General features: G+C 36.1%; 1 protein-coding gene across 1 annotated transcript; it reads right to left on the reverse strand.

The window, feature by feature from the left end:
* Positions 1 to 7,654: 7,654 nt before the first annotated feature.
* LOC150018379 (olfactory receptor OR51C1-like) lies at positions 7,655 to 13,376 on the reverse strand. Its single transcript, XM_090267300.1, has 2 exons — positions 12,451 to 13,376; positions 7,655 to 7,727 (listed from the first exon to the last, which is right to left on the reverse strand). The coding sequence occupies exons 1-2, from the start codon at positions 13,374 to 13,376 to the stop codon at positions 7,655 to 7,657; spliced, it is 999 nt and encodes a 332-aa protein (XP_090123426.1).
* Between the last annotated feature and the right edge of the window lie 335 nt (positions 13,377 to 13,711).

The raw sequence follows: 13,711 nt of genomic DNA on the forward strand, positions 1-13,711 counted from the left end.
GTTGAACTCAAACTGCAGAATCTTAAACTGAGTATCCTGCAATGGTAAGTTATATTTCTTTATAATAAAGTCAACTTAAAATTAAGTATTTCATTGGGTAAACATTTATAAACTACAATATTTATATTATATAGAAAGCTCATAAAGAGTGATTAAAAACAGAAAACTAAGACCACATCTAATTAAGGAGCAGAAAATAAGAAATGAACAATTGTATGTGGATACAGTATTTGTACACAAATAAATCTAACAGTGGCCCATTTTATTTAAATTCACATGTCTGTTCAGGGAGATTGTACCCATCACTTCCTGACTTCACTTGGAAGGCCATCAGTAAATATTGTTGAAATATGTCTATAGGGTTGTATAAAATTTTAGATGAACAGCAAATAGTATATGCAGTAATGCAATATAGTCAATAAACTAAGTTAACTTCTAGTGACCCAAAAAGAAATCTTTTCTTCATCACCTGGATACTTTCTGTCAATCAGGTTGATTGTATCTAATCATAATAAAGAGCTAATATTTGTTAAGCCCCTACTATCTGTTAGTAGTTGTGATAATATCTTGTATGAACGTACATTCTTTTTGTAATATCATAACTTGAACTGTACCTAAATAACTTTCATACCACATAACTAGCTTAAGCAATCAAGACAATTACAAGCATGACTATTTGAGGATGGAGGGTCTCAAAGGTCAGAATTATGAGTATTTTGATGTTATGAGTTTTTATTTGGTATCTCAAATCAATTTTTTTTAAGATTACATATTCTAAACTCTGATAGGTTCAAGTATGAACTGATATATTTGTTGGCTGAATAACCCATATAAGTTTCTAAACTGTGTGTTCCTGAAATTCTTCATCTCTAAAGTAATAATAATATACATACCCCCCAGAATTATTGTGAGGACTAAATTAGTTAATGTATGTGGAAAACTTGGCTATCTTACTGTGATGTAAAAGATCAGGGACCTCATTTACATCTGTAAACTCCCTTTGCCATACAATGTGACATAATTGCAGATGCAATATCCCATCACATTCATAGGTCCGCTCACACTCAAGGGATAGACTAGCATTTAGAGGGTAGGAACCTTGAGTGATCTTTTAGAATTCTGCCTACACAATTGTCTAGGTTATCCATTCTCCAAATTTACATAACTTCAAATCTCACATGGCCTTTGATTGACCTTTCTTATCCTCCAGTTCCATCACCTCTATTTTAAATAAAACTCTTATTTAGTTTTTTTGAAGGAACTACAGCAATATTCTCATAAGTAATTTCCCTGTCCTGAGTTGCAAGTGTTTCCAAATTCTCCATATTGATTCGAGTATGATCTCAAAAATACATCTTCACATTACTTCTCATACAAAGCTAGCTCTTCATTGCCTTCAGCATGAACTTGAAACTCTTTATCTCCCTACTACAGTAACCAAGGATCTTCCCACTCTCACCGAAATCTACTCTTGCTGCTACCTAACCTCTTCCCAACCCCATATGGTCAACCTGGGCTTTTCCTACTTCACCCAACTACCAAATGTAGCAAGTTCTTACACTGTTATACTTTGCTTCAGTCACATATTTCCCACTCTTCTTTGAATGAGCCTAAATTCCAGATTCTAAAGACTCATATTCACTCCTTTTGTTTATTTACAAATTCAACGTTAATTTATTTACTTCTGGAAACATTTTGTGGCATCACCTTTTCTAGGTCAAATCAAAAGGAAATGCTTCTTCCTCTAATTTCACCTTCTTTTTGATTATACATCTGGGTTAGTTGTTCTGTACGATAATAGATTTTTCAAAAATATGTCTCTTCAACTAAAAGAAGCTACTGGGGGGGGTAGATAATAGCTTATCTACCATTATATTCCTAATACCTTGCACTGTATTGTTCAGTGTGAGATTATAATAGATAGTTTTTGATACAATTTAAATCCAAGAGTTGTAAACTGACCAAGGACTCTTGAAATATATCAGGATCTCAACACATTCCAACTTTGACCATTTAATTCATGCCACATAACCTGAAATTATTCATGTGACTATTGGAAGAATCTCACTGAACTCTCTTTTATTCTCAAAAAATGAGTACTCTGTGTGTGTGTTGTGTGTTTTGTTGTTGTTGCTGTTTATTTGTTTTTTGATGGAAGATTCTATCAGTATTTTAGATAAACTTTTATGTGCCTCCCTCCATTTTTTGATAATTATTCTCTCTTTATGTAAAGACAATATTCCAGCCCCACTGTAAGAGCATGCTGCAGGTTCTGAGCAGGACTACTTTGAGTTATCTCTCTTCCCTGAATATAGAAAGTCACTAATATGGTTATAAGATCTGGCAAACCTAGGTTCAAAAGCTGTCTGCCACCAACTAGCTTAAGTTCTTCAAATAAGCACTTTACATTAAATTCCATTTCTGTCAAACTAGTAGCTTACCAAAAGCATTAATGTGTAAGGATTAAATGAGATAGCATTTATAAAGCATTTAATCTGCTAACTAGCACATGGGAGGCATTTAATAATAGTAAATGTGGATGAGAATGAGGATGAGGATGATGTTGGTGGTGGACAGGGGCAGTAGTGCTGTATCCTTAGATGGTGGTTTTGAAATATGACACAACTAATCAGAAAAATCACAATTGCAAAGGCAGACTAACAACTTGTTGTGAGCATCAAGACGTAGGACCCATAAATCAAAGAAACAAAATCAGTTAGGCTATGGTGTCCCCAAATACTCATTTCCGGAAAAAGCTTTCCACAGTTTTCCTTAGGCACCCATGAGTGCTCATTGCAGTTAATAAATCTTCCTCCTTCTTAAAGGAAACTAGTATGTGTAAAGTCTCATTTTTCCGTGAATGCAGTAGTTTTACTTACAAAGTATGGAGATGTGGTCTTTCCTGCCCTATTTGCCAGCAATGGCCTCGGCAGCTGGGGAGGTGTTTTATTCAGGGTTAGGTGCCATATATAAGGAACCATGACTCAGGCTGCCTGATACATCTCAATCAGAAAACTCCTGGGAAATAGTAGGACTGTTCCAATGCAGAGATCTCTATTAGCAGAGCTTGGGAGCAGGAATAGCTTTTGTTTTACTTTTTTCTTTTCCTTTTCACAGCATCCTGTGCTCTCTCTTTTGCCATATGTGTGTGTCTTTTCATATTGCCTGAGAATGCTGCTTAAGATTTTTTTGCTTGGTGAAAAATCTTTATGTAGAGATTATAAAACAAAATAAAAAAACTTCAAAGTACATTAAAATTAATAATATCAATTTTAGATATAGGAATAATCAAAATGAAAAATGTTAAATATCCCACTATTTAATTTTTATTGTTGTTTAAGTTTTTTTTTTTTTGAGCAGTTTTAAGTTCAAAGCAATATTGAGAGGAAAATACAGGAAGTTCCCAAATACACCCTGTCCCCACACATACATAACTTTCCCCATTAGCACCATCCCCCACCAGATAGTACATTTGTTACAATCGATGAACCTATATTGATTCATCATTATCACTCAAAGTCCATAGGTCACTCAAGAACTCCCTTTTCTTAAATTCTATGATTCTTAAATCATCCTTAAGGTTTTTTTGCACTGAAACTATTGAGCCAATATAAAAAACTATTTTTGGAAATGCCTCTTTCCCCCCTGAGAATTATTTTCTATAACCAGACCACCAGGAACATATAAGTAGATAGCTCCCAGTGCAAAGCTTCACATCCATTGCCATTACAACAACATGCACTGGGTCTCATTAGTTCTTTTCTAAGGTAGAAGGAGTAAGGCAAAGATTAGAAAATTGGGGCTCAGAGAAATCATGTTCTCACGTTCACCCAATAAACCAATGGCAGATTCAGGAAGTGAACTTCTTTCTTACTACAAATGCCATGTTTTTGCCAATCCCTACTTTAAAAGAATTTTTTAATATTTTTATTATTTTTATTTTATTTTTATTATTATACTTGTTTTCAGAGAGAGGAGAAAGGAGAAAGAGAGGAAGAGAAACATCACTGTGTGGGTGCCTCTCATGCACCCCCAACTGGGGACCTGGAGTGCAACTCAGGCATGTGCCCTGACTGGGAATCAAACCAGTGACACTTGGTTCACAGGCCGATGCTCAATCCACTGAGCCACAACAGCCAGGGCACTTTAAAAGAATTTAATTCTTAAAAATTTGTGGAATGAATGAACACATGCTCATGACTGTACTCTATATTTGTAATAACTATTTTAAACATTGCAGCAATTATTTTAAAATTAACATAATAAATGAATGTGTTGAATATATGGTATACCACCAAGTTTACCAGTTTCTGAACTGTTGGTTTTATAAACTATCTGATGATTATACAGCCCCTGACATATTCAGAAAATATTTCAATGCACTAAGCACTGACCTTATGCAAAAAAAAAAAAATGGGTCTGGAAGGGAAAGTCATTTAATTTTATCACATTTTCATTGAAGAGTCATCTCAGGAAGCATTATTGATTGATTGTTTGATTTATTGATTTATTATTTTTCAATAAATGTGATGTGTATTACTGTGTAAGTTTAAGGTATACAGTGTGTGTTACTTTGATTACTTTGATACATTTACGTATTATAATATGATTTCTGATATGCTAGTATTTGTTATCTTTATAATTATAGTATAATGTTGTCTATATTCATTATATTGTGTATTGGATCTCTATGGCTTTTTTACTACTCATTACAAGTTTGTACCCTTAAACACCATCACTATTATTCACCCCCTACTCCCTGTAATCACCATTTTACTCTCTGTTTATTACAGGTTTAGCTTTTATAGATTCCACATATAAGTGATATCATACAGTATTTGTCTTTCTATGATTTATCTTACTTAGCATAATGTTCAAGATCCACTCATGGTGTTACAAATGGGAAAATATATTACTTTCTCATGGGTGAACAATGCTCCATTGTGTTATGTGCCACATTTTTTTATCCATTCATCTATTAACATGTATTTGGGTTATTTTCATATCTTGGCTAGTGTAAATAATGCTGCAATAAACCCGGGAGTGCATATATCTCTCTTTCAAATCCTGCTCTCCTTTCCTTTGGGTATATACCTAGAAGTGGAATTGCTGGATTATATGGTAGATCTATTTTTAATCTTTTGAGGAACCTCCTTACTTTCTATAGTGGTTGGACAATTTATACTCCCACCAACAACATGTAAGTGTTCACTGTACACTACATTTTTGACAGACCCTGTCATTTCTTGAGCAGAGAGTCTGAGAGAGAGAGAGAGAGAGATTATCTCAACCTCACAACCTTGAAGAAAAAAAGGTCTTTTTGTCTTAAAATCAGGGAAGAGTCCCTGATCAATCTTGCCCTCTTAAACCATCTCCAGAGAGGTTCTCTTTTGCCAGAACTCATAGGGAGTTCTCAGGAAGACAGAGTGACAGAGCTTTCAGATTTGAGGAAGAGAGCCTTTATAAAGAGCCCAGATGCTGCCTGTTAAGAGATATTTTCCAAGCAGAAACACAAATTCCTAGGAGAGAACTCTATATAGCTGTGTCCTGCTAACCTTTGTGCCCCAAATGACAGAGTATGAAAGGCAATTTATTTTCAGCCTAGCTCACTCTTCTTCCCCAAAGGATAGTCTTGGAGATTAATTTCAATTCAAGTTTTCATTCAGCAGCAATTTGACCCTGAAGAGCTGCAAGTCAAAGCTTGAGTAGGGCAAAAGAAAGGAACAAATGGTGGTGATGAATTATCCAGGCATTTGCTTACCTGTGGGTTGCCAGTATCATAGCAATTGTAAGACATAGAACCCAGGTAGGAAAGGAGTTGCTCTGTATTTATTTTGTGATTATGAAAATGTTCTAAAACATTTTGTGATGATAGTTGCACAACTGTGTGAATATAATAAAAACCATTAAATTTTGCTCATTCAGTGGATGAATTGTGCTGTATGTGAATTGCTTCACAATAACAATTCTATTACATTAAAAACAAAGATGAATTCAAGATTATAAGGAGAGTGGAGAGAGCACACATGCTCAAACTAATTTCACTCTAAAACAGGGAGAAAATGGGTTTGAAATAAAGATTAAATCAATAGTATTACTGAATAAGTAAGAATATAATTAGTGATCTATAAATTTGGAAAATTCATGAAAGATAGAACAAATGATGAAATAACATTGATAGATGAAACTACAGCCCAAATTTTGTACAGGAGAATATTGGTTATTTTACTTCTGCCCTTTAACTGCCCCCCACCTGGCCTTTTTTGTGCCATACTTTAGGCCGCAGAGGAATTTGCTTAAAGATCATAAATGAATATGAATTATTCTGCCACCAAGGCAGATCTGCAATTTAACTCTGGCAACATCCGGGAAGAATGGAGAATTTCTATGCCCAGGTGAAGAACTAACTGTGCATTCTGCCCCCGCCCCCCATGACAAGTTATCTCACCCCTTCCCCCCCCAAGTACAGAAGGCAGCCAATCTGTAATACATAGAAACAATACCCCAAAAATTATGAACAGAAAATATGGACTATATAGAAGACCACACAGTGAAGAATTTTTCTAAATACATCATTCCAGGTGGACTATAAATTGACAGGAAATAGCCACACACACACACACACACACACACTTTAACATAAAATTAAGTAATAAATATTGAATCCAGAATGTTAATGGAAGTGTTCCCACATCAGAGCTATATGTGTTGCATATCTTAGAGTACCTTATTTTATGTTCCAGAAAGTGAATGTTGAGGGAGGGCAAGGGAAGAGCAAAGCTGCCGACAACTGTCCTCACATGTCAACTGTCCTCACATGTTAAGGTATAGCCAGACCAGAGCCTGATTTCTTGACCAGCCACAGAACTTAGGCCCATGATTACCTAGAGCTTTCATCTTCATTCAGAAAGAACATACATAGGTAAGCTAAACCTTTTTTTCTTTTTTAAATTTCTTTTTATAATTTATTTATTTGTTTATTTATTTATTTTTAGAGAGAAGGGAAAAGAGAAAGAGAGGGAGAGAAGCATCACTGTGTGGTTGCCTCTCACTCACGTCCCCAACTGGGACCTGATGTGCAACAACCTAGTAATGTGCTCTGACTGGGATTCAAACCAACGACACTTGGTTCGCAGGCCGATGCTCAATCCACTGAGCCACAGCAGCCAGGGCTGGTAAGCTAAACCTTTAACAGGAAATATGGAGAAATGTCTGAGGACCCTCTTGGTACTCAAGAATAAGAGTCAGCTAGACCATACAATTATGTGTGGGAAGAGATGCAGAGAGAAGCACAGTCAGTGTGCATGCTACCAGAATCCAAAGCAGCCTACTAAGCACTGTGCATCCTTCTTGTGGTTGAAAATGGAAGACACAGTGTTTTCTGTTTATTGCGAGATGTCCTAGCCTTCCCAGAACACTGGGTCACAGAAGTTTTGTTGCAACCCTTGCACCTCTGTAGGGTTGCCAGCCACCCTCTGAAGTGCATGGATTACTAGCTACTTCTTGCCTATCCCACATGATTAGCATGGTTTTATTATTTCATCAATATAGTGGACCAAGCCCTGGTTGCTGTGGCTCAGTGGATTGAGCGTCAGCGTGAGAACCAAGTGTCGCTGATTCGATTCCCAGTCAGGGCACATGACTAGGTTGCACATCAGGTCCCCAGTTGGGGGCGCGAGTGAGAGGTAACAACACAGTGATGTTTCTCTCCCTCTCTTTCTCCTTTCCCCTCTAAAAATAAATAAATAAATAAACAAATAAATAAATAAAATTATAAAATATATATATAGTGGACCAGTGTGATGTTCTGTGGGGTGTCCTACTGCTTCAGGTCTCCTCAGACTATATTATGACAAAGGTCTGGAGGAACAACATTGGCCTGTATTTTCTATGATTATGAATGCATAATGTATATTTTGAGTGAATGCAAACTTTTTATTTCTTTTTCTGATTTTTCTTACAGAAGAATTATTTATCTTATCTTGCTGTCTTACCTCATCTCTTGACTCTGACTCTTATATCCTTCCTAATATTCAACCGAAAAACTACTTTCTATCCCTCACACATCTACACTAAAATGTTTATTTGGTATTCGGGGAAGTTGACATGTTGAACTCAAACTGCAGAATCTTAAGCTGAATGTCCTTCATTTTTTTTAAAAAAGCCTTATTTATTTTGAATTTACCATGAAAATAATTATTTCATTCCTCCATTTGTGAAATTCAAAACTTATATTATTTAAATGGTTTACATAAAGTGATTAGAAAGACCTCTTCAAAGGAGCGGAAAATAGGAAATGAACAACTACATGACAATCTTAACTTTGTACACAAACTAATAGAACAATGATTCATCTCTTTAAGTTCAAATGTCTGTTAAGTGATGGCTGGGATTTGAGTCTTGATTTCACATGGTAGACAGACAATAAATATTTGTTGAAATGTATTCAAATGGTTGTATGAATTGTTAGACAAATAGAAAATAGTATATGTAGTGATTCTGATAAAGTAAATAAATTATGTTAGATTCTGGGTGACCAAAAAGAAATCTTCTCTTCAAATATGAGCAAATTAAGAAATAACAAACAGAACAACGTGAGGTCTAAAATGTGAATATTATGATAGTTTGATATTATGGATTTTTATCCTGCATGCATGCCAAGTCAACTTTTAAAGATTGAATACTTTACATTTTGATTGGGTTCAAGCATGGGCTAATGTATTTATGAACTAAGGTACCACGTGAAAAGTTATTAAACTGAGTACGTATGGTTTCCTGTAACTCTAAAGAAATAATGATATGCATATCCCATAAGATTACTGTGAGGATTAAATTAGTTAATGCATGTAGAAAACTCAGCAGAGTACCTCACTGTGGTAAAATTCACAAATTTTAGTTATCATCACTTAAAAAGAAAGATTAAAAGTAAAGTATTAACAAAAATTTCTCTCCCCTTCTTTCCCATATCTATTCCTTTACCTTCCCCACTGTTCACTTGTTCCATTATCTGATAGCTAAGAGAAAATGTGAGAGTGTCAAATAAATCTGACATAGCAGTGTCCCCTTGTTAATAACTTCTTCATGAGGTCCTTTCTTCTTCCTCAGCTGTGATTTTTCTCAAACTTTCTTTATTATTTCCTGGTCTTCCTACTATCATCAAAACCTACTTTGGCTGCTACCTAACCTCTTCCCAACCCCAGAAACATGTTTATAGTCAACCTGGGTTTTCCTACTTCACTAAACTACCAATCATAGCAGGTTCTTGCACACTGCTGTGCTTTCTTTAATTCATGTATTTCCCACTCTTCTTAGAGTGAGCCTAAATTCTTCAGGTTCATTACTTGTTCCATTGACACATTTGTAAATTAAACATTAATTCATTTACTTTAGGAAGTATTTTGTAGCATCTCTTTTTCCATGTCAAGTCTGAAGAATTAACTATTTCTTCTAGAGAAACACATGTTTTTATTTTTACATCTGGAATAGTTGTTATTTCATTCCATGATCAGAAGTTATTTGAAAAAATAACTCTCCAACTAAAATAAGCTATGGACAGGTGAATCATTGCTAATTCACCATCATATTCCAAATATCTTGCTTTCTTTTCTACATGATGTGGAATAACAATATATACTTGTTGTAAATTAAATTTAAGAGCTGTAAATCAAGGTTTCTGAAAATATATCAGGACCTAAACACATTCTTGTTTTGTCTATTTAAAATATGTTGTGTTTCCTGAAATTACACATGCGGATATTGGACTTATTGGGGAGCTCTCCCTCGTTCCCATAGAGAAATATCTGTATGTGTTTGTGCATCTGTGTGTATGTATCTCCTTTTGTTGTTTTTTGATGGAAGACGCTGCTGTTTTATTGTGAACATTTTGTGTTCCATCCCCCATTTATTGATAGTTATTCTCTCCTTCTTGTAAGATAATACAGTAGTCCCTCCCTATATCTCGGTTAACTTATCATGGCCTCACTGTATCGTGGGATTTTTTAAAATATTATATTTAATTATTTATTGCAGATTTTTCATTACATCGTGGGATTTTGCAGTACTGTACATGTATGTTGTTAAAGTTACATAGGTTTAAGAGTGTAGAATATGTTTAAGAACATAAGTAGTGTTTATAAAAGTGTGGAAAAAGTTAATAAGGGAGTGGGAAAGGTTAATAAGGGACTGGGAATGATTTATGAGTGTATGGGAAGGGTTTATAAAGCCTTAAAATATATATAAATACTAAAATAAATGTAAGGTGTCTACTTCACGGATTTTCACCTATTGCGGGGGGGTCTAGAACATAATACCCATGACAAGTGAGGGAATACTGTACTCCAAACCCACTGTAAAAGCATGCTGCTAGTTCTGTGGGGAGCTGTTGTGAATTACCTCTTTCCTTGATTACAGGGTCAGCTATGTAGTAATAGGGTCAGGCAAGCCGAGATTCAAATGCTGGGTTATCACCAACTAGCTGAGGTTCTCCAAGTAACAACTTTATATCAGATCCCACTTCTATGAAATTAGTAGCTCATTTGTAAAATATTTAATATACTAAATATCACATTCAATAACAGGTAGCATTTAATAATAGTAAGTGAGAATGAGGATGAGGATGATGGTGGTGGTGGGTGGTGGCAGCACAAACAGCTGGTCTTAGGGGACAGTTGAAATGTAACACAACCCAAAACTCACATCTCACCAATTTCATGGGCACTAACAACCTGCTCCAAGGAGCAAAATATATGCCCCATGAACTAATTGAACCCCATGAATTAGAAGAAAATGTGCCCAGAAATACAGTTTGAGATTAATAAATCTCCCTCATTCTTATACGAATCCAGTGTGTGTAATCTGATTTTCTTTCCTGAATGTAGTAGCTTTACTTACAAAGTGTGGGGATGTGGTCTTCCTTGCCCCATCTTCTAGGAAAGGGCCTGAAGAGCTGGGGAGGTATTTTGTTTAGCAATAGATGACATACCTAAGGAGCCATGACTCAGGCTGCAAGAAATCTCTTACTCAGAAAATTCCTGGTGTTCATCTTTATGGCTCCAGAGTACAAAGCTTCCCAAGGTTTTATTCTCCCTCACAATTTCCTTCCATTTAAATATTCAAAGCCCATTAAAGAAACAGACATAAAACTCAGTGATAACAACATGGCATGTTTATGATGAGCCCAGGAAAGCATGTATTCAGCCTGCAGGAAGGTCAGCCCCAGGCCTGTCAGGAGACAAGTGCGCACAGAGCATAGAAAGAACAGAGGTGAGTATTAACATATTCAGAACACTTGGAACCCTGGGTGCAAGTCAGGGAGCAAGTGATGGAGCTAAACCAGGAGGCAGGATCCACATCAAGGAAGTCCTGGCATTCTGAAGCATTTGAATCTAAATAACATAATACACATAGCTCAGCTAGGAATTTAATATTCTTCCTATCTTAGAAAAACAGATCTCTACAGCTCCTTTTGAATTAACTGAGAAAGTCAGATACCTTATTTGAGGCTCCATAATATACTGCAGTTCCCTGCTCAGTGTCAATATCAACCTGAATGATAAAGACTATCAAAATTTCCCTCTAAGTCACCGTATATTCATTATACAGAACTATCAATTGAGAAACTATTCTGAAACAATTTCAATGTTCTCAAAGCCTTTTAGCAGACTCTCCATCACCTACTCTTCCAAATTCTATATCAGATTAATGAGAAATTATCAGTATTGACTCAGAGAGCCTTGAATGAGCATTGTTACAAAAGTTTTATTAAAAAAACAAAATTTATAAAAATGTATAGACCTCTCTGACAGTTGGTTTTTCTTTTTTTTTTAATGCAAGTGCCTCAGAAATGGCTATTTGAGGAAAATATACACACACACATATGCCATTTCCAGTCATAAGACTAGATAAAGAACCAGGTTGTCCCCCTAAAGAGACCTAACAAACTCTTTTTGAATTAGCAAGTAACTTTTCTACTCACACTTATTCTTGTTTATTGTACTTATTGATATTCCTCAGCCATGAATAATCTGTTTTGGAGAAATTGCAATCATTACCAATTAACTGTTAAGAATTACTGAAACCTAGACTTGCCTATTGATCTAAATTATATCAGGTATCCCTTGAACAGCTACATGTTCTACAGGTGGTGAGACTGTCTAGACCCCAAAGCTTGACTTCATTAATCCAGGCTTGTAGACATATTTAGGCTACGGCCCTGTTCTGTACCCAGTGAAGTATTTGTGGAAGCACCAGAAGTACACAAAACACAGTCCCTGCTCTCAATTAATTTACTGTGTAAGTAGAAAGTTACTAGCTCATCAGAATACAGTGAAAGTACTATAAACATGCTTTTTCAAGGTATAGTTGTAACTTTCACTGATGGATAATAAAATATGAGTTAGAGGAGTCTTAGTAAAGATATGGCATTTTAAAAATTTCCTAAATTAGCTTAGAAATATTTTGAGCACAGCCTTGCGAATTTGCTTGGTCTTTACACTGTAGATTATGGGATTCATTACAGGAGGGATTAGCAAATAAACATTGGCAATGAGAGTGTGCACAATGGGAGGAGCATGCTCCCCAAATCTATGCACTAGTGACAAGCTGATCATGGGGATGTAGAAAATGACAACAGCACTTATGTGTGAGATGCAGGTTCCAAAGGCCTTTTTCCGCTCCTCTGGGGAGGCAATGCTGAGCACAGAATGGATGATTAGAACATAGGAGAGAAGGATCAAGACAGAGTCCAAGCCAGCAGTAGAGATGACAATAGCCAGGCCAAATGCACTATTGATCTTGGTGTCTGTGCATGAAAGCTTCATCACATCTGGGTGGAAACAATATGAATGATGCAGAACGTGACTGTGGCAGAAGGACAGACGTTTAAGGAGCAGGAGTAAAGGCACTAGAGCTGTTGTTCCCCTAATGACTATTGCAAAGCCCACTTTGATGATTCTTGAATTGGTTAAGATTATGGCATATCTCAGTGGGTTACAGATGGCAGTGAAGCGGTCAAAGGCCATCGCCAAGAGTACTGAGGACTCCATGAATGTGAAACCATGGATAAAGAACATTTGGCCAATGCAGGCATTGAAGCTGATTTCTTGAGCATTAAACCAGAAAATACCCAGCATAGTGACCAATGTGGAAAAGCACAGCCCTAAATCTGTGAAGGATAGCATGGAGAGGAAATAGTACATGGGTTCATGAAGGTTTGACTCATTGATGATGACAAACAAGATCATGCCATTCCCAGAGATGGCAATGGCATAGAGGCAACAGAATGGGATGGAGATCCAGGTGTGGTAAGTTTCAAAGCCAGGGATGCCAGTAAGAAAGAAAACTGCAGGGTGGAAGAGGCTCTGATTGAAGGATGGCATGATGAGTGAAAGAAGCAGATTACCCTAGGGAAAGAAAAGCATATCCTGTAAAAATAAGGAAGAAAATACTTGCCACTCTCTTTTACATATCACATAATTTAGGATCACTATGGAACCTTGTCCTGTTCTTCAATAGAAGTGCATACTCAGTTATTCTTTTCTTAGCTTTGGAGTTGATCTTGGCTGAACCAGAGAAAGGAGCAGAGCACTCTAGAAGACACATGGGTTTGAACAAGGCTTCCACATGTTATATCAAGGCTTCAGTATATTTCCATATACATATAAAACAGGAGGTTAGAGAGATAATGGCAATGTATTTTCCAGTTATGATTCTA

Source organism: Furipterus horrens, unplaced genomic scaffold, assembly GCF_987537825.1.
Source record: "Furipterus horrens unplaced genomic scaffold, mFurHor1.1.pri manual_scaffold_2, whole genome shotgun sequence".
Taxonomy (NCBI): domain Eukaryota; kingdom Metazoa; phylum Chordata; class Mammalia; order Chiroptera; family Furipteridae; genus Furipterus; species Furipterus horrens.

Coding starts and splice junctions, on each gene's coding strand:
- LOC150018379 (XM_090267300.1), bottom strand. CDS start 13,376: ATGCCATCCTTCAATCAGAGCCTCTTCCACCCTGCAGTTTTCTTTCTT. Junction 7,728..12,450: donor AAGGCTGTGCTCAAAATATT/TCTAAGCTAATT, acceptor ATTTTTAGAGGG/GAAAGGAGAAAGAGAGGGAG.